Here is a 25200-nt window from a genome sequence, read left to right as displayed (position 1 = left end):
CTATGTATTCTTAAAAACTTGCTTAAGGTTGTAGAGTAAGTCACTGATGCACATGTGGGTGCTGATGTACTTACAAATAAAACTGCTTGTGGTTTTTAAACAGAAGGCATATTTTACACAAAAATTAGAATGCAGAATTTCCATTTAATACAAATACAAATTCCATTTTTTTTTTTTTTTTTTTGAGGCATCGTTTGTGGACAATTGAAGGTTCTTCATGTGGAAGCTGTAACAAAAGGCAGTAACATGTTTTTAGAATGGGCATAAAATGCTGCCTTTTCCTTCAGTCTAAGCAGCCCAAGTGAAGAAAAAAACCTTATTGTTACTCATTGTATGTATAGATGTGCACGAAATGTCACATTTTAATTACCATTTCATGGGTCAATACTGCTAAAACAGATATGACTGAGACTTTTTTTAATTATTATTTGAACTATGTCTGTAAATATGTTATATGATTGTGTGGAGCTTCATTTATTTGGATCTTAAAGTGCTGTATCATTTGTCTCTATTTGCTTTCTCTCTTTTTTATTTTTTGAACAGTATCTATAAAGTAGAGATTATGGAGATTAGGATTTCCACGCACTAAATTTAGATTCCCTATGGGATCTAACGTACAGCCTTTGGTTTAAAATTGTGACCCTTTTTATGAAAACAATTAACTGAAGAGAGACACCTGATTACTGATGTCATTGTTCTTATAGAAGAAACTGAAAATGCAGAAATATTTGAATGCAGTGCTCTGTCAGACATCCTTTTTGTTTGTTTTTTGTTTTGTTTTTTTGTTTTTTTATGGACCTTTACAGTTTTATAAAACCAAGATAGTTTTTTTTCTGCTTGAGTGGGATTTAGATCTATTATTATTAACATTAAACATCTCCTTGTGATGCCTGTACTGTACATTCAGCTTGCCTGCTTGGCTCTTTATCATTCTACTGATAGCAGTGATGTGAGGAGGGTGCTTCTTCTCAACAACATTAACCCTGACCCAGATGATGACTGAATCAGTCATAAGATTAGCACATGAAACGGCAACCTGGAACTGGTGGACCAGTTAGACAGACCCAGAGAGATGAGATTACTCGATGACTACCAGCATGTCTATCGTGACCTATTTATCTTGTTCCATTGGTATCCACAGGAGACCTAAGGTGCTTAAATGATGGAAGATTAACCGCCATCCTTGGCCTAAACAACATCAGCTTGACCCCATATTCTGTGGCTTCAAAGGGATTATTGCTCAGTGATAGCTGAATCCTTTTGAATATAGGCGTTTATATACTGATGCAGCTTTAGTCCTCATATGTTGAACACTTCCAGTGATGCCTACATTGGTAATGCCATGCATCTAACAAAATAATTTTACCACAAGCCAAAAGTTGGAAAGCAAGATTAGATATTCAAAATTCCATTGCTTTATTGACATAATTGGCCAAACAAATAATGATTAAATAGTTAGTGTTGTTTGCAATGGAAACAATATTTAAATGAAAAATATGTAGGACACTTTCCCTCTAATAGATAGATGATGCATGAATCATTTGATTGAAATCATTTTGCTGAGATGCTTCGTGTTGCCGTCTATCAGTATAATCAATCAATCTAGCAATGGTTTGGTTTCCGTTATGAAATAGTTCAAATGTATGCGTTTTGGGTAATGTTGTAGGATTCCACTTCTGCTGAACTTGACATGTTTCTACAAAGTGTAGGTAGAATTTATAGTGGATTCTCTGATGCTGAGCTTGCCAAGTCTAGCTGGTGTCTGGTTTCCCTGATCCCTGGCACTGCCATCTCTATGATGCACATTTCCTATCAGGTTAATTGGTTTATGTCGAACATATCCGCTGTTCTGGTATTCACTCATTTTAATTTTAGACTCATTTGATAATGTGTGTCATGTTGACTGAGGCAGAGCTTTTTGAAGGTCCTATGTTTACCCTATTATGGTTTTGTTTTTGTTTTTTTGAAGACTTATTTAAATCCTTTTCAACATGCTTTATGGTGAACCAAGCTAAATTCAACAAAAAAAAAAGAAAACCATCAGTTGGAATGACATTTATTATTGCATTTTACAGAACGATTGTTAATTTATTTTTTTTTTTTCATTACTAATATACAAAATTCATTGGTCCATAAGCAAAACTGGCCTTTTTAGAGTTCGGAATAACTGTGTTAAAATTATTTAGTGGGACACTATGCTCTGTCTGAACTGAAGGAAGAACAGGTCTCAGAAATGCATTGAGAGTTATAGCTACATGCACAAAAATTCCCAGGTCCAGCACTGAAAAAAATTGTTTCATGTTTGCAGGGTAGGACATAAAACAATTGTGTTAAAGTAACTATATGTGATTAAGTAAATGTCAAAAGTGGTTGCATTATTTTTTTCAGCTTACCTCTGTTCAATGGAGGCTCAAAATCTCTGTGTACATGGACACCAAATAACATGATCCGATCATGTTGTTTGTGTATGTGTACAAAATATACACAGATTAAAAATTTTTAAGCATGCCCAGAACTGTCTAATTAAAACCGGCAGGCACATGCAGTGGAAATTATTTTACTCCAAATTTCCCAATGGGTGTGTGCATTTACACTTATAGTAGTGGCAATCGGCAAAAACCACCTTTCTCTTTCAGATTGAAATTTTCTCCCATCGAACCAAATGAAATAAGTATCTTCTGTGCGACATTTTGAACCTCATCTGTCCTTCACTCAATTATTTGTGTCCACATAGATATAGCTATGAACTGTTTAAATGCAGAATTTCACAATGAAATGTATTAAAAAACACAAAAAAGATCTGATTGTACTGTTTACATGGACATAAGTATCAACAGAAGCAGACTGAGAGAAAAATAAAGCTTTTCTTTGTAAGTATTCATTTTTTCTGTAAGTTATCAAGCTCTGATGATTTTTAGAATATAAAAGGCTGAACAGAATGTCGATTATTAATACAGAGACACTTTTTTCTTTTCTCATAGAAAGTTTATTGTTCAAGTACAAACTCTGCGTTTACAAGTGAAATGTTGCCTTTTCAGGTTGAGGAGGGAAAAGTGGTTTAGAAAATACACAATCAATTTCTGTGAGAAGCTCTTACCCAAAGAAGTAACTGTTATGTCAGATCAGTGGTGTATTGAGGACTTTAATGATGTCATCTATGCTTTGCATTAAATAGCAATTATTTATACAAAGATATGTTAGCATTTAAATGTTTAAAGAATCATGTAACTTTAACTGTTTGTGGTTTTCATGGTTTGTTGAATCAGTTGTTTTTCCTTTTCTAGCAAAATGTTTTAATCACTTCCATCTGGGACAGAGAAAGTTCTTTTGTCTGACACTTATATCAATACTGAAATAAACATTACAGTGCACAAAATAATACTCTAACCCAGCCATCCCCAAATTCGGTCCTCATGGCCCCCTGTCATGCAGGTTTTAGAGGTTTCCCTGCTCCAGCACAGCTGATTTTAATTGAAAGCTGAACCTCTGAAACCTGCAGGACAGGGCGCCTTAAGGACCGAGTTTGGGGATGCCTGCTCTAACCTGTTGACCCGGTCTTTGTCTTTTTTTTTGTAACACTTCACAAAACCAAGGAAACTGCTTTAGATCCTCTGCCAATAACAAAGCTTTTGGTTGTGGAAATAATGGTGTGTGGGGAGGTTGCAGGAAATGTTTAAAAATGCAATTTAATCAGGTTATGTTTCTCTGATTAGATTGATTTGAAACATAAGTGTGACAAAAAATAAAAGAAATACATAAAAAGTCTATTATAAAGTCTCTCAGGTCAATCAGATGCACAACATAGTAAGAGGTTAACCAAATGTTTGACCCTGAAGAAAAGAGAAGAAAAATAAACGTGCTATTATCTCTTTAAGCCCACTATCTTCTTCTGTATTAAAAACTTCATTATTTGGAGGTTTTATTGTTCAGTACCTGCTCAAAGTTTTGCATTCAAAAGCTCTGTTTTTCGTTCTCAAAACATAAAAAAAAAAATGAAATATAGGATCTCAACTGTCACCCTTATTTTTTTAATGGCTATGTGGCTCTTATTAGTTTCATATTTATTGTGTGTTACAGGTGTCCAGAAGGCCCTCGCCCGAGCACAATGCGGCCATGTCAGCTTCCCTGCAAGAAGGACTGTATTGTGACCCCTTTCAGTGACTGGACAGGATGTCCTGTCAACTGTGATACAGGTATACTGACATATAATTAATGTATAGCTGGTCCCATCCAACTCTTCCTCACATAAAATATATATATAATTTTCTTTGCAGCCTTGGACCTGAGCCTCAGGCCTTTGCTTCCTCACTCACTTCTTGTTAACATAATTAATTTGACAGATTGGCACAACAGACAACCTTTGGGCTGACCTCTTTTAGTATGTCTAGCAAATCAGCTTGCCACAGGCAACATGTTTCAGAGAGTATATAGTGTTATTGTGTTCATGTGATGAGAGAGAAACCTTTTCAGCTGAGGTCTCTGGTCAGACTTTCACTGTTCTGGCTGTTAAGAAGTTGTGAGCTTGCAGCTTCAGATCATCCATGCGTGTTTGTTGATAATGGCTCTGTATAACAACCGTCATGCAAATGTTCACTATGTAAAAAAGAAAAGATTTACATTTTAATTGTAATCTGATAATGCAGAGAATGGTGCTCCACCCACTTAAGAGTTCATATGAAAGATTCAGGACTGTTCAAATGGTTGTTTGAATTATATTAGATAATTAATCTCTTTAAGTATAAATTCCATAGAGGTAAACATAGTCATTATCAAGGTCAAACTCTTTGTTTAATCTGTTATTACTGTTGACTTGAGTTTCAAATTAATTTACTATGTGAGATGTATGACAGTTGTCCAATTAGACTTAATTCTTTCCTGCATTCCATTTTCTATTGTTTCTTATTCTTAATTCAAGACTTTTCTCTGTCTTAACGTCGACAATTCTCTCTTCAGTTGGTGACCCTGCAAAGAGAAAGCAATCAAGGAGACGTCTTGTCATCCAGATGCCTTCTAATGGTGGGCAGGAGTGTCCGTTGGTGCTTCAGGAGGAAAGGGACTGTGAGGTTCCAAAAGTCTGTCCTGGTTTCAGGTAGTACAACTATATTTAATAAATCTTTAAAATTATATTATTATTTTACCTTTTAAAATATTACCTTTAAATTTTAAGTATGGATCGACTTTCTGGTTACTAATAGCAACAGATAGGCTGCATCTTAAAGGTTCGTTCAGGTCCAGCTGATTATGGCAATAATAGTATAAAGAATCAGTGTACAGGCTCTTTTCAGTTTTTTTTTATTCTTCTGTAATGTACAAAATGAAAAACTATATGAACATGTTGGAGCCAAAAAAGGCATAATTTGTGTCACTGCTAGAACTGTAGTGATTTACAATAACATTCATAACTCACCTGACTGTATTTTAAGGTGGAAAACTCACAAATGGAGGAAGTGTCAGCTGGTCCCATGGTTCCTCAGAAAAGAGACTCCTGGTGCCCAAGAAACATGTGGACCAGGACTTCAGACTCGAGGTAACTTAGATATGTTTTCCTCTTTTTTTCAATAATTTTTATTAATATATGTCTGTTTTTTCACTAATTCAGCCCAGGCTTAAGTTTTAGATTAAGGAAAGAGATAGTTTTTTATATGACAGGCAAAATTCAGGGTAAAGCTCTTATGAATATCACAAAACTCTCTTGAGATTTGGACTGAAACATTCTCACTTTTCAATGTGTTCCTCTTGAGGCTGGTTTCGCAGTCAAGAGTTGTTTCTCTGATTATATGTTTCCCCTACCTCAGGCTTGAGTCATGCAATTTTAATCATACGTCTCTTGTTGGAATTTAGGATAAGATTCTGCACCTTTCCTTCAGAGCACACCAGTCCATTCCCTATTTTATACACACTTCATGCATATGTGACAAGTACTTAAAAGCAGAAAGCAGATTTCTTACTGCTTTGCCGTAACAAAGAGTCCTGGGAGGCTTTCATAAAAATCCAATTTCAAGGGGTCACGCAGAATGATCAGTTCCACCTCCAATAGGAAGCTTTTATTACTTCTTATTTTGCTGTTTCTTCATCACTGGCTAACATTATTACCAGATAGAATCAATCTGTTTTTAATGTGCTTTAAGGTCTATTTCATATTCAGCACAGCGGTCAAATCCTTTATCTTCTCATTGATTTTATACCTTTTGTAAACTCATTTTGAGATATTCTGTTTTATTTCCTTCATTTTTGTTATCGACTTTGATCAAATAAGATGCTACTTCCTTACAACTCTTTTTCAGCAGGATGTATTTTGATATTTACCTTTAGAGACCCTCACCTGAAGGGAGAAAAAAAAACCCTGTGGTGGCTCCATTAAACACACAAAGCCACAGGCTCTTCTCTCCCTCAAGCCCACACAAACACGCAAACAATAAGACGTGACCTCACACACCAGTAGATAGAGGCTTTCCGAACCAATAGCAATACCCACGGGGGTTTGACAAAATGTGCAGTGAGATTGATTTCTCTATAAAGGTATAGCCCTGCAGAATGTCTGGATACAGGAAAATGAAATACTGTAGCAGCACTCCTAACACCCTTTATTGAGGGAACAAAGAGCAGGAGGATGCAGTTAAAAGCTAATTGACTGGTGGCGTTTTAAACCAATCGAAGCACCAACGCATTTGTGTCTGCTCCTGTCATAATTGTTTTTAAACCTCTCATGAGATCCAATCTGAATTTCACTCCTCAGGTTTATTTTTAATTCAGGTGTTTTTTAAATGAAAGGTATTGAGTCGTTTTTCATAAGCACACACATTTTACTGAGGCTTTATTGGAAAATGCGTGACATTATGGTTAAATCTCAGTGATATTCACTACTATATCTACTATATTTCAATTGAATTATTTAATGAACTTTTATTTTTTACCACAAACATTGTCTTAAATAATATTTTAATAGACAGCAATCAGTGTTAAAACCATAAATGATGATTAATGTTCATTGTTTTTATTTTTTCCCCTCATTCTCCTCTGATTGTCCCAGCTGTTTCCTGCCGCCAGCTGGACGGGACGCAGGCCGACATCAGCGAGTGTCTGAGGTCCGCCAAGGCCATGCCCGCCATCACTCAGCGTTGTCAGCTCCCCTGCCAGGATGACTGCCAGTTAACCAACTGGTCCAAGTTCTCGTCCTGCACAGCTGACTGTGTGGGGGTCCGCACCAGAAAGAGGGCATTGATAGGTGAGAACTGAGTGAGACGGCTCAAACAATGGGCTGTTGTTAACCCGTCTCAAAGAAGCTCATTTTCTCTGCAGATTAGTGTTGGTGAGGTACCTCTCAGAATATTTCAAGAGGAAAAAAGAAAAGCTAAAATTGTCCATCATTTTCAGCAGGGTCAGCCTTATGATCACAAGAATCTAATCACAGTCTTTGTCCATTTGCATTATGACATCACCGAAGCTTAATAGAAAAAGGCATTGAGTTTGGTCTAAACTTTTGTTGCCAGATAGGGTTTAAAGTTTTTACATTTTACAGAGCTTAAAGTGTTTTATCTCTAACACGTCAACATGATGTTAAGTCAGTAATTCAGATGCTTATTTTTTTTTTATTACATTCATACTTCATATGCTAGAAGGGAACTTCAAGACAAAGTAATGTTTGGTGGTAATTCATTATTCTTTCCTTGGAGCTTGGAATATATCAGTTTTATTTGGTTCTGTTATTCCATCTGATTTTTGAGGATATGGGTTTGAGCCACTTTCATCTGATGAAATGGAAAGGCCATTCTTAATACAGTGCGTAGCATGACTCTTAGAAGTAATGCTCCACATTCTAAGATCAGAAGTAACGCTCCGTCTGGACTGCATCAGGATACCTTTGAAAAATAGAAATCTTTGTAGAATGGTCTCACCTTTACCTCTGAACCAATGTTTTATAGATTATGGAACCACCTCGAAGCCATTTTATTTTCATCATTGTAGATTTATTTATTTTTTGTCAATCTTTAATGTTGTTCTGAGTAATACTTATATCCCTCTTGTCAATTGACCACTGTACCTAAGTCAGCTCTAGTACTAGATGGGTTGGGATAGCTCTGCTCATGAGTGCACAAGTAGATTTTGCACAGAGGCAGGACTCTTGAAGCTTCCCTCACCGCAACTGAACTGTTCATACATTAACTGATCCAGAAAGTTTTTATTTTTTTAGCTGTAATCTTCCCTTTTTATTTTAAATTCCTTACAGACCAACAGGAGAATTCAGTTTCTGCATCACTCACTGCCAGTCTGTTAATTCTGCAATGAAAGAAACAAGCTCTAAAAAAATTTAGGGTTAGGGTTATCATAACAAAGTTTATTTTGATACAAGTAAAGAATTTTGATCTACATAGCACATTGTAAGACATTAAATCATGAATTCATTGAATTGATAAATAGAAATAAGATTTTTCTACAAAAGCAGATTAAAAAAGATATAGCTGGCTTAAAAAACAAACTACATGTTCTACCAAGATCATGTCCAAAGCTTAAGTGTTCTAAAGTCTGTGGCCAAAGAAGAAAAGTGTCCAACTGTAGTTTTCATTTCAGCGTACTGGTTCTGAAAGACCTGTTGGGAATGTTTTCAAGCAGTGGTTTTCTTGTATTATCTGGTTCCTACATGCAGTGAGGTTTGCTGAATTAAAACCGGCAGGCGACAGATAAAATGTCCTTCTATTTGATGACAGAGGTCCCAGAATTGGTCCTTAAAGATGTACCATATGGTACAGGACGAGGGGGAGACTTGCTCTGTGGAGCAGCCACAAGGGTTAGAGTAGGAATAGAAGCTCTACAAAGTGGACCTTAGTTTTTGGAGCCAGATCTAATGTCAAAATGTATGAGAAGCTGAGGTCAGAGCTGGAATGAGTAGCACAGAACAATTTGGGAATGAGAACTGCCACTACCTGGCTGAAAGTGGTCAGCAGTGTTGTGCTGATCAGAGCAAACTTAAGCTATTCCTCAAAGCTTTTGTAGACACCTAATGATAAAAGGAAGCTTTAAGAGCCATAACTAACAAGAACAGGAGTTTGAATTATCCTCTTGGAAAAGCAGGTGGTTAACAGTATTGTTTAAATTAGGTACAACCTGATCAAGTGCAAGTGAGGTAATGGTTATTTATACACTGAAATTAAAGATATTTTGTGAAAACAATGCATGCAAAAAAAAGAAAATGGAAAAAGCGGAAGCTTTCAATATACCAACTAGCTCTGTTTAAGCAGCGTCTGCAAAGCCGCTACCTAAAAAGAGCGATAACTGGAAGTTATCAACGCAAATGTTAAAAGGGTGATTTATTTTAAGGTCTCTGGTTTTGAACAAAAACTTACAAACTTTGACATCATCTTTTAGGAAACGAGAACAGTATTATAAGTTTTAAGGGATTACCAAAGTAAAAATAAACAAAAAAAACACTGTTCAAATTATCCACTTATTAACTAGTTTTTCTTCTCTTCATGGTGAGCTATAGGTTTTGGAAGATCACTTATAAAAACACTGTCAAACAATAAAGTCCTGGATTTTCTACAAAATCTACATGCATAACTCATTAAACACTAAATATTAACTATTTGGTTTAATTTTAAAACAGAATTTTATATTAAATCTTCTTTTCAAACTCGATGCAATCATGTCACTGTTGAAGTGGGTGGCTAGGAAAAAGGATCATTATGTGGAACATAATGTATTCGTTTCTCCTGCTTGTCAGAGATGTTTCCAGACAATTACAGCACACTGCTGAAATGCAATTAAGAAAGAACATTGTTCTGGATGGGGACATAAACAAGACAAAACATGGAAATGATTTTCTAAAAAAAAACAAAACAGCAGGTAAAGATATTTCTGGTTTCCAAAAAGAAAATCATCTCCTCATTTGCATATGAAATTGCTGCTTAATGATAGACTGCTCGAGTGAAAAGACGGCTCTAAACGGGGGGATCTGATGAGAAGAATTAGATTGTTTAAGTTGATGTGCTTCTCCTAATGTTTTCACTGTTCCTGTGTCCGAGGATACGGACAGAGCCTAATCTCCCAGAAAAAATCGTAGTCTTTGATGATTCAGACTAGACTACAAAACAAGATGCACTAAGGATGTTGTATGTGCGAATCCTAATTTCAATGTATTTTTGTGTTTGTTTTATACATCTTCAACCCTCAGGGAGAAGCAAAAAGAAGGACAAGTGTAAAAACACACAAATGTACCCTCTAAGTGAGACGCAGTACTGTCCCTGCGATAAGTACAACGCCCAGCCAGTAGGGAGGTGGTCTGACTGCATCCTGCCAGAGGGAGGCAGGCCAGAGATCACTGGAGTGATGAAGGTCCAGGGAGACGTCAAGGAGTGTGGACAGGGTTACCGCTATCAGGCTATGGTGTGTTACGATCAAGACAATCGGCTGGTGGAGACCTCGCGCTGCAACAGTCACGGTGAGTTAAGTAGCTGAGTATTTAGTTTTTGCTGAATTGAAAAGTTACAAAGTACTTGGTTGGGAAAGATTTCTCTCAATCCAAAGTCCCAATCGAGGCCCTGAAAAGGACCCATTTAGGTCACATCTGGCAACTTCCCAAACTGTGTCCGTTTATGCTCAGAAATAGTTTTGGTTCAATAAGTCTGTCAGACATTTTCCCCTGACTCTGTCTGCAAGAGGGTAATAAGTAAAATCTCTGTGCCTGACACAAACCAGGCCAGAATATTGGGACATCAATCATAAAACCTTGCTCAGGGTCATATGTTTACTAGGCTCAGTACACTTTTTATCCAGCCAAATGTTTGAGGCTGAAAGCCCATGTGTAGCGCATAGGTCAAACAACAAAAAACATGCCTGACTAAAAGCAGAGAGACCTTTTCTATCAGTTCCCCAACTCCAGGTAGCTCCTATTATTGCTTATGTGGCCATTGAATCTCCCTTGGCAGTGGTCTCCAAACAGCATCCTTAGGGCTCATTGCATTAATATTGTTCACTGTTTATATGTTACCATAGTAAAACTCTTTTCTCACATTAGAATTGATTTTGTGCAATTAATTTGCCATCAAAGTTGAAATTTTCCACTTCCAAGTCATAGATTTCAACTAGAACACCCCAGAAAGTCTGTATTACACGTCAGAAAGTCTTACTCACATTAACAGTAGTTAAACTTTCCTACGCTGGTCATTTGCAGCAACTCTTTTTAAGTCAGGGGCTACTTGTGTTTAAAGGACAATATGTTTCAACAGTCTGTTAATATGCAAAAAATGTAAAAAAAAAAATAAAATAATTTATCATTGTTGTTGTAACCTTGACCTGGTGGCTAAGGAGAATATAAGGGTCTGCAAGCTAAAAATTGCAATGCATTTACTGCAGAGATTAGGGCCACTCAGCAATGCAGTAGAAACAGAATTATTTTACCTCTTTGCTGTTCTCTGCTTTCATTCAATATTTTTTCAACAGACTCCAAATATGGTAGATATTTTAAGTCATTTGTTAAAGTTTCTTCATGTTTTCCTGTTGTGTTGTTAAAAGCTTTATTCTGTAAACACGATAAATTGGGGGAAAAAACAATTATCACAGTTTTTCTTTGCTCACTGCAGGATATCATACAAATCTTAGTTTTCAAATCCATTGTTGTTTCAGTAAACTATACAGATACCTCATAATGACTGGAAGGTCTGAATCTTGTTCAATTGAAGCATTTTTATTCCTCTTATTTTTTCCCTTCCCGTAACCTTTTTTTTTTTTACTGTTTTTTCACTTTTGTTGTTCTTTATAGGATTCACTATTTATATCTTATAATGGCTAAAAACATAAACAGACTTGCTGTTTGCATACCCATAACCTAGTATGTGGTTCCTGAATTTCGGCCCTTGAGGCCTGGTGTTCCTGCATCTTTTAGATATCACTCTGCTTCAGCTCACCTGAGTCAAATAATCAGGTCATTAGCAGGACTCTGGAGAACTTGATCACATGCTGAGGAGGTAATTCAGCAATTTAATATGGTTGTGGAAGCAGAGATGCAACTAAAATGAGCAGGACACCGAACTTAAAGGGCCAGAATAGAGGAAGCCTTACCTAGGACATGAACCATTCTGTTATGATCTAAGAATTTCCTTATATATGTTTACGTTCAAGCTGTTATGCTAATTCTTTTAATGTTATTTGTAATTAATCATATTGACAGCTCAAGCACAGATGTACAAGTTTTTTTTTTTTAGCTTGCTATTGTTGCTGATGCATAGAGTTTTGGCGCAGCAGTTTTGCACAAGAACCTACCAGAAGCATCTGATGTTTTACTGCAAGCATGACATGTGTTGGTGGCATAAAGTGCATGTTTTTTTTTTCTTTAATGAGAGGAGTAAATAACAGCCTCAAAGGCTTTCTCAGAGGGAAAACGTGTTTCCAAGCTGTAAGACCCCCTCACACAGTTCCGCTTTCTTCTTTAGTGTCACTTACCATATGGTTCATGTATCTGTTTAACTGTGGCCAAGGACAGCAGATGATAGATGGTTGATAATTCCAATATTTTGTATTTAAAGTGTATTTCATTGGGTTCTGTGGAATGTGTAAAATTTAAAATGATAGTTTTTATAAAATGAATATTTAAGGTGACTTTAATATAAAGATTTGATAGTTCCAGACAAGGCAATTTATTCCAATGAATATTGAGAGTCAAGGACAAGAGCAATGCAGTAAAACTGTTGTAAATTACATCTGTGTCATTATTTGAGCATAAAAAAGAGCCGTGGCACACTGTGCTACTAATGAATGTTAATTCTGTATTTTAAAACAATACTCCGTTCATAATTTCAAGTCAAAGGGACACTGCAAAAATTCAAATCTAAGTGAGTCCATTTTTATTAGAATATGTGCAATTCTTTTTTCAATTGATACTTTGCAGGTGGAATAAGACGCTATGAAATTAAAATAAAAATAACAACTGCAGTCTCTTAATTAGAGTGCATAATATCTAATTATCTTATTTTAAGGGTACAAATACTATTCCCTTGGAAGATAATTTTATTTACCTACTAAATTAAAGATAAATACTCTTAAGAAATGATTGCGAAGTGTTTTGTTTTTGCAGTATAGTAAGAGCCATAGTGGAGGGTATAAAAAGCATCTTGGAGTTCCAATTTTAGAATCTACAGCCTCATTCCGACTAAAAATAGCGATTTAACGTCTGTTTTTCAAACATGTGTCGACCCACTAACTCATTCCCAATGGCAAAAAAAGCTGGGTCTAACTCACCGCTGGCTGTGTGGTCTCTGTCCCCCCACTGCTGCATATCTGGTGACACCATGGCGTAGGGTTAGAGTTGATGATGTCACCAATGCGACAGAAATCAGGGAAGTAAACAATGGAGCGCAAGAATGTAAGGAAGGCAGGGCGTAGTGAGTGTACTTTGTTTTGCACTTTTATCTGTCTGTCTCTTTATCTGTCACGTCAACCCAGGTCTGTTGTTCCTTCAGCATGCTGATCAGAGCCGAGGCGATTTTAACACGGGTCACTTTTTGAGTCGCTTGACCCGGGTGGACAGCGGGAAAGAGATTTATGGGTCTTTGTTCGCACATAAAACATTAAGGATATTCTTTCCTCTGACTAGTTGGGGTATTTATCTTAGTGCTTTAAAAAGTTATATGGTTTCTAATGTCTTTAAGGGGTATAAACAATTCAGACTTATAATCCAGAGGTGTAGTGTGACATTAATCAAATCTGATTTTACTCCTTTTATTCCTTAACTTCTTGGTTCAGAGTGTGAAATTTACTATAACAGGACCCAACATGGCTGGGTACTATTTCTATGTTCAAAATTCATCTGAAGAGCAACATATTTGTGGATTTAAAACTTCTTCTTCACAGCAGCAGGAGCTTATCTTAAATCCTGAATTTCATATTTGCAGGCCTTTTTCTGATCAAATTACTTGTGTTTTCCTTTTCAAGTCTTATCTTAGATCCTGAGGATTTCAACCAAAGACTTGTGCCTTCAAAACTCGTTGGAAAAATTACTGTGAAATAGAATGTGGGAGATGCTTAAATGAATACATCAGCGCTGTGCATATATAAACAGGGTTTTAGTCTCCTTGTGTGACTCACAGATTCAGATACTTAATCTGAGTGTGGGTGTGACAGGAGCTCATCTTCAGGATGAGGTTGCATCTGAGTGTTTTCTGTACATGTTTACACCTGTGTGATTTCTATTTAGTGTTTGCTTGTGTGGGTCCATGCGTTTATTTCAAGGAGTAATTAAGCAAATGACAAATGCTTATTGAGATGCTTACAATAACCAAGCAATGTTGAGCAAGTGTTGACTCATGTGAATTTCAAAGCAATCATTAAATCTCTTCTATTCCTTATTTGCACTGCTACTCTCCCCAGTTTTCTGATCTGCTCCCTCCATCTTAGCCATCATCACTTGAGATCTTGATAGAAGAAAATGAGAATGGTCCCTTGTAGACTCTGCAGCTGACACAATTCTCTTGGCTGTGATGTAGATGAGGCAAACCTTGCCCCTCTGATCTCTTCATCCCAACAGATAAAAAAGGAAAGTGTGTTAAATGTGCATGCTGAATCGAGATGTAGAATGACACTTTCAGCACAATATATATATTATTTATATTAAATTAAAAAAAACTGCATTAATCCTCAAGGGAAATTAAATGTTGAAGTTACTCATCTGCCTTTGTTCATCGAGTTATTGTAGATGTAGATAGCTGTAAGCAGGAAGGATCTTCTGTAGCGGTCTTTCTTGCACTGATCTGGACAAGCCTCTGACTGAAGACAAATGTTGATGTTCAACAGCCTTTTTGAGATGATATACAGTGTTGTCAGTGCAGTGCTGGCTGCACTGTCTAAATTAAAGTAGGTTTGTTGAAGAAGGTGTATGATGGCATCATTAACTCCACGGCGATAAGCAAACTGCAGGGGTTTTTTGATAGCTGCTTGTTTGTTTGTTGAGATAAACCAACAGAGGTTTCTAGGCTTTTCATGATGTGGGATGTCATGGCAACAAGTCTATAGTCATTGGGGACTGTTGGCTGAGTCTTCTTCTGAGTCTTCTGCATTACCTTCTCTTATAATTATACATAGCAACTATTTTATAGTTGCTACGTGTTTGATATCCTATAATCAAACTGAAACTTGATCCAAAAGAACATTTACTGGTCTATTTGTTTATCATTATTTTTCACAAAAATCACTTGTATTTGAACCCTTGCTTGAAGAATGTGTAAGCTCATCATTTGCCAAGAGTATTTCTGAGTTCCCCAGTGCTGAAGCATTCCAGAGGGGCTCAGATTTTCCCATTTTCATGGTTTTCCTCGTTCTCTCCTTTACTGGCTTCTATGGAGACGCTGAACACTTAGCATCACCTATCATAGAGACTTGATCCGTGCAGATGACAGCCGATGTTTAAAGCATCTTTCTAACAGCATTTTGCTACCTTGAAATGTTGTTCCACTAACTTATTGGTATTTCTGTTCAAGTTGGTTCTTGTTTGTCACACTTCATTATTGTAAAGGTCCCATTTCACAGTAGCAGCCATTCAAAATGGCCCTTCCAAGTCAAACGCCAGCCAAATGACCAACTTCCCTCAAACTCCTAGCGAAATCCCCTCCTCTTGTATATTTTTTATACTCTGACTTTTAATGTCCGTAAAATCATGACAGAATATTTTAGTACAAATACTGATGTCTAAAAAGGAATTGAAGGGGGGCCAGCTAAGGGCCCATAAAGGAAAGTGGGGACATTTTGAGTGGTTAATACTCTTTGCAAAGTTCACATCACGAACATTGTGTGACAATCATATGTGTCCTGAAGTCTGTGTATGAGGTTCAAAAATGAAAAACCTTCACCTCTATCATTGCCTTTCTCAACATCTAAGCTTAGTGAGCCCAAAATGGTCTGTTTGAAAAGCATGCCCTTCATGATGTCATAAGGGGAAATAAGCTTAAACTTAACTATACTGTAGGTGTAAGGAGTTTACTGAAGATCATCCAATGTTTGTGTGGAATAGCATGTTATCTTGTTTTTCCCCACCGTAGAAAATGTTGCTTTGTGAAGAGTCAGGGTTTGAATCCAGGGAAGGGAGGGAACATGGTTTAAAGATCCTACATATTCTGGTGACATTTAAAATTGAAAATCAGACATAGAAAAAAATAGTTTAAAGTACAGTAATGAATTGTGGGATTTGTTGGGGGGATAAATATGGCATCAGAGATTTTTGTTACAAGATTCTTCTTTCTCATCAGACAGAGGTACCTCTTTTTTTTCTCAAAACTTCAATAACACACAGCCCTCTGAATGCCTTAGTCTCTTTGTGGATTCATTAAAAAAGGAAAGAGGGAAGTCAATGTGCCATAAAGAATAGCAAGGATGCTTCCAGCTTATATAAATACGATTGAGAGATGAGTAAACACCTCTGTTGATGCATGAAAACAAAATTGTTGTATCTGGAGAAGCATTATAGGCACTTCTCCCTTAATGCTGGGTTCTATATGTCTGCAGAATCAGTGAAAAAGAAACTTAGCAACTTGAAGTACAAAGATCACTTGCCCTGTTGAGACTGAGTATTTCACTGTTATAAAACCAACTACTAATTTTCCTATTGTGGAAAAAATTAAGGGATTTTCTATTAAAGGGATAGTTCGGTATTTTTGACATGAATCTGTATGGCATCCCCATCACCAGTGGCATGCAATCACACTGACTTACCCCTGGCAGCGTCCTGTGAGCAGAGTTATCGTCCAGTTTTGGTCAAGCCGAAAGTAGTCCGACAGGTTTTTAGAGCCAGCGAAATAAAACGTTTCTCTTCCCAAAACATTATGTGTTCAAAAGAGCGATATTTTTGCATCCCAAAAATATTGTAGTGGAAAAAGTCACACGTCGTTATCAATTGGTCCTATTTTCTCTCTGTTCGTATCAGTGCGCGCCGTCATTCAGACAGCGAGCTCAACAACAGCCAGATGCATGTCTCCCTCCGCCTAGCTCCTAGCTGGGCGGAGGGAGACATGCATCTGGCTGTTGTCAGGTTAGTAGGCCCTAGCTGTCTGAATGACGGCGCGCACTGATACGAACAGAGAGAAAATAGGACCAATTGATAACGACGTGTGACTTTTTCCACTACAATGTTTTTGGGATGCAAAAATATCGCTCTTTTGAACACATAATGTTTTGGGAAGAGAAACGTTTTATTTCGCTGGCTCTAAAAACCTGCCGGACTACTTTCGGCTTGACCAAAACTGGACGATAACTCTGCTCACAGGACGCTGCCAGGGGTAAGTCAGTGTGATTGCATGCCACTGGTGATGGGGATGCCATACAGATTCATGTCAAAAATACCGAACTATCCCTTTAATGTTAATAAAGACCTGAAAACAATTTATTCAACATTTATTCTCCAGTTCATTTGCTGACCAACAGAGATTACTCTTTTGAAATTGGGTTAGGTAGGTACAGTAGAAAGACCTCAAGGTTGGATTCAGGCATTTGTCATTTCCTGGCACTAAAAGTTTTACATTAACTGACTCAGCCACTCAATGCTCAAATGGCAATGAATGTATGTTGGTGTATTTCAGCTAATCTGAATAGTCACAAATTAATCTCAGGAAACAGAATGCTTTTCAGAAAGCCAGACATTGAAAAAATAATACACCGCCCTTTTTTTCTTCATTGTCTTCTTATCTTACATATTATGTGAAAAGAGCAAAATTAAATATGAGGGGCAAAAAAGACAAAGTTACTCTAAAATGTTTTTTCCATACCTGTGTTTCAATATTCACTGTAAAGTACAATAAGCAGTCAAGCCATCCATTGTTTTTATTTATACTTTTTATTTTTTTCTAAATAACTTAGAATGTACTATTTCTAATGCATTAAAAAAGGGAGAGGTAGATTCTTGATGTTTCTTCAGAGCTTTTCCTTTCCTGAATTCAGTTTTCTACATATCCTAAATGCCATTAGAGCATTTAGGGCTATTGGCAGTAAAAGCTACTCCCTATCAGGTAAGATTGGTTTCCTGACAGTTAAGAAAGCTCGCTGCAGCAGTGATATGTGCTTGGGAACTACGTTAGACACTTGTGTCAGGTTGCAAATTGATTTTAAAGAAATCCAACGTGAAGTCCTGCCTGGACTGGGACTAAAAACCTTCCAGAGAAAGCTGGGCACCACATCAGTTAAACTTAAAGGGAAGTGCAAGCTCAGCTGCTGCAAAACCTGCACGAACTGTGCTTCCAAGTGACAGAGTCAGTGATATAAAATGACAAATGTCAAAGTGCTTAAAGGTCAAAAGTAAAGGAGCAATTTAGAGTTCATGCTGGACTCAGCAGTGTGAGGTCCTGAAGTGGATGAAGTTTCCTTTCCAATACTGATAGAGCTATGAGAGTTCAGCTCTGCATAAAGCATTGCTTAACAATTGCTCCTCAATGTGAAGCATTTAGTGTAATAAAAAAAAAAGTTAGAATTGTAAATCTGTAAGTCGTATGTCTATATATATATATATATATATATATATATATATATATATATATATATATATATATATATATATATATATATATATATATATATATTTAAAACTATTTTTCAAGGCTGCACTTTTAAAAAGATGAAATTGTCCAGAAAGCTGTTGTTTTGTTTTACACTTGTGTAAACAAAATGGCAAATAAAACCTGTCTAAGTCTAATTTAAAAATTTGCCACTGAGGCTACTGTTTGTCATTAAGCCAGCTACTAACAACTAATCCATGTTCCCGGGCCTTGCTCCTTCCCAACTGCCAGCACTGTTCAGATATATAGTGCTTTTATAAGCTGTGGCCCTTTTGCCATAGCTTAGATTTCCATACCAATTTCAGGTTTTCGGCTTGAACCATAGTTTGAAGACCCCCAGTAAACCAACTCCTGTGATGCTGCTTGTTTGTCAGATTTGTGGGTTTTCAATAAACATGGCCAAACAAAGGTTCCTAGCCCAGACTTTGACTGGGACCTTCTAAAATCTTATTCTGGTTCCTCTGGGCTATTTAGTCATGGACTTGGTAGTGTGCTTTATGGCTGCTGGACAACTTCTCCAGCATGAGGTCATCTATAAATGTATGGTAAATGGCCTAAAAGTAGCTCTTTACATCTACAGTAAATCTGTTCATGATTGCAAATTATAAGTTCCTGGTGTATTTTTTTTCTCCCTTGGTACGTCATTTAATTTTTCCCCCCAAAAAACCTAGTATTTATCATGCATGGATGTTTTACCATCCTGGTTTGTGATACTGTAGCTGAGAAGTATTATTAAAGTAACTGAGAATTATACGCATATGTCCATACGTATATGTCCATGTGAGACACGGTGACCAAATATGACCCAATTTTAAATGCAAATTCTAAAAATATTTAGATTGCATAACAAAATAAAACAACAAGGATTCTGTTGCCTATGTAAATTTTGTCACAAAATGGTCAATAATTAGTAAAGCAGTCATAAGGAGGAAGTAGCTGGACACAGACAGGGATGGGCTTTCTCCTTTTTACCTCACATCATTTATTTTCTTGCTAAAACTAAACAGAATTAGTGACCTGTTACAAAGGCTACAATGTATTATAGTCTCTTCACTAAATAGATTTTCTGCTCTGAACAGAGATGTGACATACAAATCTAAATGTTAAGGAAAATAATTTGTTTTGGAAAAAACTGAGAAAAAAGGAGCCATGGTTTAGAAAAATCTCCAAAAGAGCAGCACCGATTCACTGGTTTATAACCCAGTGATCTAGGCAAAAAAGATAAAAAAAAAAAAAAAAACTGTCTCTATGACAGAGCCAACCACTACTTTAGTTAGAATTTAGACTTGTGTACCTGATAATAAATTAGATTGCTGTTTTACTGACTAAAAATTAAGACACTGATTTTGTTAAAACATGAAACAAGGGTTAAAAGTTCAAACAGCTGGATTCAGTTTATAACCATGGTAACAAACGTACACCCTCTTTTAGTCCTACAGTTTTATGTATCAGGGTTTGGTATTCAGATGCAAAAGCAGCATTTATAAAACTTAGATTTAAGATAAATATGTGGGCAGTTAAAATCAATCAGAAGCAGGAGCGGCCATTTAAAAAGCAGAGGTGTTGTAAGTTTATTTTATCTGTGCAAAAGTGTAGGAATCAGCATTAACCTTAAGGAAACAATTTGCTGAGCAAATTTAGATGAGATGCAAAGTCATTTTTAAACAACATTTTACAGTTAGATAAACTATTCACAAATGGGAAGATTTCAGTAGTTTTTAAGGTTACACGATGTTTCTTGGCAGTAAAATTATGGTAAATTACCAATAGAAACGGCAAAATACCCAAAAGCTTAAACATAGATTCTACAGGTCTTGCTTGGGATCTGATCCTTAAATATTCTACGTAAGAAGAAGTGCTAAATTGTATCTGCAGGGTTTTTTTTTTTGTTTTTTAGTATGTGCATAAGTGGGTGTTTTGCATGGGATCTACAAAGAGTACTGTGCAAAGTTAAGATGTACAAACTGTTTCGGTTTGACCAATTAAGATTTTTGTCCCACAGGAAGTTTAGACGTGATGTAAAATACAGATAAGGTTCAAAGCAGTCCATCCAGTTGCAGATGATTATCATTATTAAAAGAATGATGATTTGGACAGTAAACTATATTTATAGGGCACCTTTTAGTCTATCTCAAAGTGCTGTGAACAAAAGTAACAGGAAAAAAAATAAAACCATGTTTCATATATGGTTATGTTTTAATAAACCGTGGGAGAAAAAAATATCCTATTGCAAAGGGATGCACTTTCACAGCCTCTTTGCAGGCTTGTTTGATATGTTAACCATTACATGCATACAAAAACAATATTTTAGTTTAGTAAATTATAATTTAGTAAAATTTTATTTTTTATAACTTTTTTTGTTTGAATTACTAGTGTGAATTTATTTTGTTTAATAAGAAATAAATATGTAAACTTTCAAGCACAAATGTGTATATATATATATATATATATATATAAAGTTGGCTTGGCTTGCACCTTGCACTCAATTATAAACTTCTCTACATATAATGTGAGACAGTTTATATGACATCATCATGATCTTAACCACTGCTATAAATCTACAATAGATTGGCTAAAATGGAAAATGTGGTTGTGGCACTGATCCAGTCAAAGTTTAGACCCCATCATTGAAACAATGTGATTTCACCTTAAAAGATATGTGTAGAAACAAAAGTCGGTAAACCTTAAAGAAGGAAGGAGTGTTGGAAAGAAGAACCAAGACTTGAATATGGTTTGTGTTTTGGTAAATTTGAACTCTGATTATGATAAACAACATGGTAAAAATAACAGATATTAAGTTTTTTTTTTTTTTGTCTAATTTCTAAAACTCTAGAGCTGAAAGTAGTAGTAGTACGTTCACTGACCACACTTCATTTGATAGTACTCAGCAATTTAGTGAGAAAAAGAATGAAAGCCAAATATTAATAAGATAATTATGCTTTGTTTTTTCTATTAGGTTATATTGAGGAAGCGTGCATCATTCCCTGCCCATCCGACTGTAAACTCAGTGAGTGGTCCAACTGGTCCCGGTGCAGCAAGTCGTGCGGAAGTGGAGTGAAAGTCCGCTCCAAGTGGCTTCGAGAGAAGCCGTACAACGGAGGCCGACCATGTCCAAAACTGGACCACGTCAACCAGGTGTGGAGACATCATGAGTTATTCATTAGTGATGCAAGAAGTCTGGCGTTGTTGATAGGAAGAAAAAAAGCCTTCTTCAGCTTAGTATTGCTTATTATTTATTCATAAATTCTGGTACATTATGAGAGGGAGTCATGATTAATGAACAGTGAATTTAAGTCTGCAGAGTTGTCCTTTCCCTTCTGCTCATATGAGATTCACTCCGGCTTTTGTTAATCAGGAAAAGCAGCTGGTCCTGCAACTAAATAACATTTAAGTAAATCTCTGAGAATCCCTAAATTTGCCAAAAAAGAAAGAGCTGCCATCCAGAGCATTGAAGTATCAATGGATTCATACTGAGAGTTGTGTTGATTTCAGCCTCACAGATTTGTCTGTTTAGTACACACAGGTATTTACGCCAGAGGCTTTTCTGGTTACGTTTTCTAAAATGTTGCATTTAAAACTTCTGCTCTATGAGCTGTTGGCTAATCCCCATTAATCCATCTGTCTCTTTTTGATCCACCGCGATGCTTGCTGGATGTGACTTGCTGCCATAGGCCCAGGTAAGAGCTGCTCTGCTTTGCTCTTTGCTGTTTAGCACAGAAGTAAAATGCCACCCGCATCAGTGGGTCAATGACAGATACACACATACTGTACAGATGTGATTACTTGAGAGTAAATGAACAAAGTTCTGAAGCTTACTGGAGCAGCATTAAACAGGCTCTTTTTCAGAATTATCCCAGTAAGGATGGAGCTTAAATCTCAGTGAGCTGAGTCAAAGCGTCACTATGTATTAAGCTTTGCTGAAAAATGTCCACAGTCCACAATAACGGCATAAAGAAAATAAATCATATTATATTTTTTAGCTTATTCATACAGTGTGAAACTTTAAAAACTAAAAGCACAGTTAAAAGTGACCTTTGCTCTTAGGTGTATGAGGTGGTACCCTGTCAGAGTGACTGCACACAGTATGTTTGGGTCGCTGAGCCGTGGAGTGTGTGGAAGGTCAGCAATGTGGATCTGAAGGAGAACTGTGGAGAGGGTGTCCAGACCAGAAAAGTCAGGTATTTACAAAATGCATTTCTAATTATTTAAAATCTCTATCATTTTTATACGTAAAATAGAAAATACTACTGTTTTTTTACTGGTTCCACAGGTGCATGCTGAACACTGTGGATGGCCCATCTGAGGCTGTGGAGGATTACCTCTGTGACCCGGAGGAGATGCCCCTAGGGGCCAGGGAAAGCCGGCTGCCATGCCCAGAGGACTGTGTCCTCAACGACTGGGGCCCCTGGAGCCGCTGTAGCATGGTGAGTGTGCTGAATCCAGATCAGGAGGGAAAAATGCAACAGATCAGCTACCAGGCAGAGCAGATATAGAGAGGACTTGGACTTCTGGCAAGCCCATTGAGATTTATCTTGATGTCTTTTTCTTGTCTCAAATATTTTCCCTGAGGCTGAGGATACAAAGCTTAGTTGTACTCTATTATGATGAGGAGTGTGTGAATTTTTGTCAACAGGTTATTTCTAGTCCACCAAGGAGGAATAAAGGGGATCCATGAACTGGGGAAGCAAGACAAAGTGGCTTATACATCACCTATATTACTCTGTGCTCAGTGTGCATTCAGCGAGGGAGGCAGATGATGTATGATAAAGACTCACAACTTCAAAGCAGGTCTCCAGCTCACATGTAATGATGCACACACACCTGCATATGTAAGCTGGAAATAATGTGCCTGGTTTGGCAGACAGCCACAAATATTCAAATAATTATTTTCTTAGGAAAATGTACTGAATTCTGAAACCTGTTTTACTGAGAAACATGTATTAAAATAAAGGAAAAACACAAACCCCAAATAAAAAAATTGTAGAATCTTCTTTGATCAAAATGAATAATCAAAGCTAATTTTACCTAAGTTTAGCTAAACTAAAAATAAAAAAGTAGAAGGAAATTCCCTCCTGTATGAAGTCTAAAATGTAGACACAAGCTCTTCCTAATAACAAAGTTAATAACATAATGGATTTTGTTTGTTTAAGCTCTTAAAGCTGCTGTTGATATTTGCCTTCTCTTTCCTTGTTGTGATGTTGGTTAATATAATGATGTGGCTTAGAGCTTTAAAGTTTTTTTTTGTGAATGTTTGTTTTTGGATAAAATGTATAAAATGCATTATGTGCTACAGAGTATCTTACTTTAGTGTTATGTTACCATTTTTCTTTTTTCCATACTTAAATTCACCTAGCTGTCTTAGGTGAACCTTTGCCACTTGATACGGATTTACAGTGTGGGTACAGTAGATAGTAGTCAATTAATTACTCTGAAGACGGGGTCCACTCCATGCAATTTTTGGAAGACCAGAGATGTCTAAGAACCTGCTGCTAAAAATGCTGCTTTCTAAACAACTTGCTAAAATATCATGTTCAGCGCCTGAAGTGGTTTCATTGGCTTCACCCGAATCCCCTCACCACCTACCACCCAAAAAAATTAAAAACACAGAGTAACTTTCTAACTTTCTACAACTGCGTTCTCAACGTGGAGTCTGCAGTGGCACTAGTGGAATTTCTCACATGTTTTATTCATCTATTCAGCTTTGGAGCCATTCAGAAAGCTATCATTTTCTTTCACTGTTTCCCTTCCCTTAAACCCAGAGAATCTGATGGTTCGCTGGTTGAGCAGAATATCTTTTTCAGCTTCCCTGTGATTTTGAGCTGGAAAAATCTGATTCCTTTCTGGAAAGAGAGAGGGAGAAAATGTACTGTTTGATGAACTGTCTTTATGTTTAGACACCCTAATAAGGAACAGGGATAAGGAGGTTTTAAATGTACCCTAATGGTTGAGAAAGTTAATCAGAAATCATGTGTTTTGTCTTCTCTGCTACACAGCTCAACTTTGGTTTTGTAGGTTTTTTCTTGAAGATTACTTCTATTTCTCTCTGTTTCATCATTTTATGTTTTCATCCATTTCAGCCCTGTACCAGAAACAACAGCCGAGTGCGGACAGCATACACCCTTCGATACCCTGGTGTGGGCAGGCAATGCCCGGAGTTGTCTGACAAAGAGCCATGCAGTCTGAACCTAAACTGCTTCAATTACTTCTACAACATCACAGGTAAGGAGGAAGCAACCAAGTACCTCCTGAGAGCAGCAGTTCTGCTGCTGCTTTGTGCTGAATGTTCAGATTTTTAAACAGCCAGGCTGAATATTTATGGATAAATAAAAACTAAACCACTTTCAAAAAGCAGCACAGCCTGCAGTTCGACGTGCTTTCTTTAAGACTAGGGTATGCAATGCATACATACATAAATACATGATGTTGCTTTTAATTTTCCCTAGAATTAAGTTTGCTGCTTTGGATAAATTGTTTGCAAAATGATCTTAGTTTTGAAGTTTTGTATTTCACCTGGTATATATATTTTTTTCCCCAAGTGTAAACAAGTGTAAGCACACCTTTTATGACTACAAAGCAACATAACTATACACTTTTACACAAAACCGAGAAACGGGAACTTCTGACCACTGCTAGCTTTCTTTGAATCCAAGCATTATCTTTCAGCTTGTTAGACAAA

The 25200-nt window shown here is 36.7% G+C and overlaps 1 protein-coding gene across 8 annotated transcripts in view; it reads left to right on the top strand.

Moving 5' to 3' along the window:
* Positions 1-25200, top strand: part of LOC119779786 (thrombospondin type-1 domain-containing protein 7A) — a 242010-nt gene that overhangs the window by 160076 nt on the left and 56734 nt on the right. For all 8 annotated transcript variants that reach the window (XR_005280288.1, XR_005280289.1, XR_005280290.1 and 5 more), the window contains 10 exons: positions 4078-4193; positions 4954-5089; positions 5424-5527; positions 7031-7225; positions 10169-10435; positions 21481-21659; positions 22196-22201; positions 22569-22702; positions 22795-22948; positions 24602-24743. Coding sequence is in view for 4 of the 8 variants with exons in the window: in XM_038279571.1 (XP_038135499.1) it covers positions 4078-4193; positions 4954-5089; positions 5424-5527; positions 7031-7225; positions 10169-10435; positions 21481-21659; positions 22196-22201; positions 22569-22702; positions 22795-22948; positions 24602-24743 (1433 nt within the window). In the remaining 4 variants the exon portion in view is untranslated. The remainder of the gene's footprint in view (positions 1-4077; positions 4194-4953; positions 5090-5423; positions 5528-7030; positions 7226-10168; positions 10436-21480; positions 21660-22195; positions 22202-22568; positions 22703-22794; positions 22949-24601; positions 24744-25200) is intronic.

Source organism: Cyprinodon tularosa, unplaced genomic scaffold, assembly GCF_016077235.1.
Source record: "Cyprinodon tularosa strain WSP-4 unplaced genomic scaffold, ASM1607723v1 ctg151, whole genome shotgun sequence".
Lineage (NCBI taxonomy): Eukaryota > Metazoa > Chordata > Actinopteri > Cyprinodontiformes > Cyprinodontidae > Cyprinodon > Cyprinodon tularosa.
Note: the sequence above shows the minus strand (reverse complement) of the source record. Positions and strands in the feature narration are given on the sequence as shown.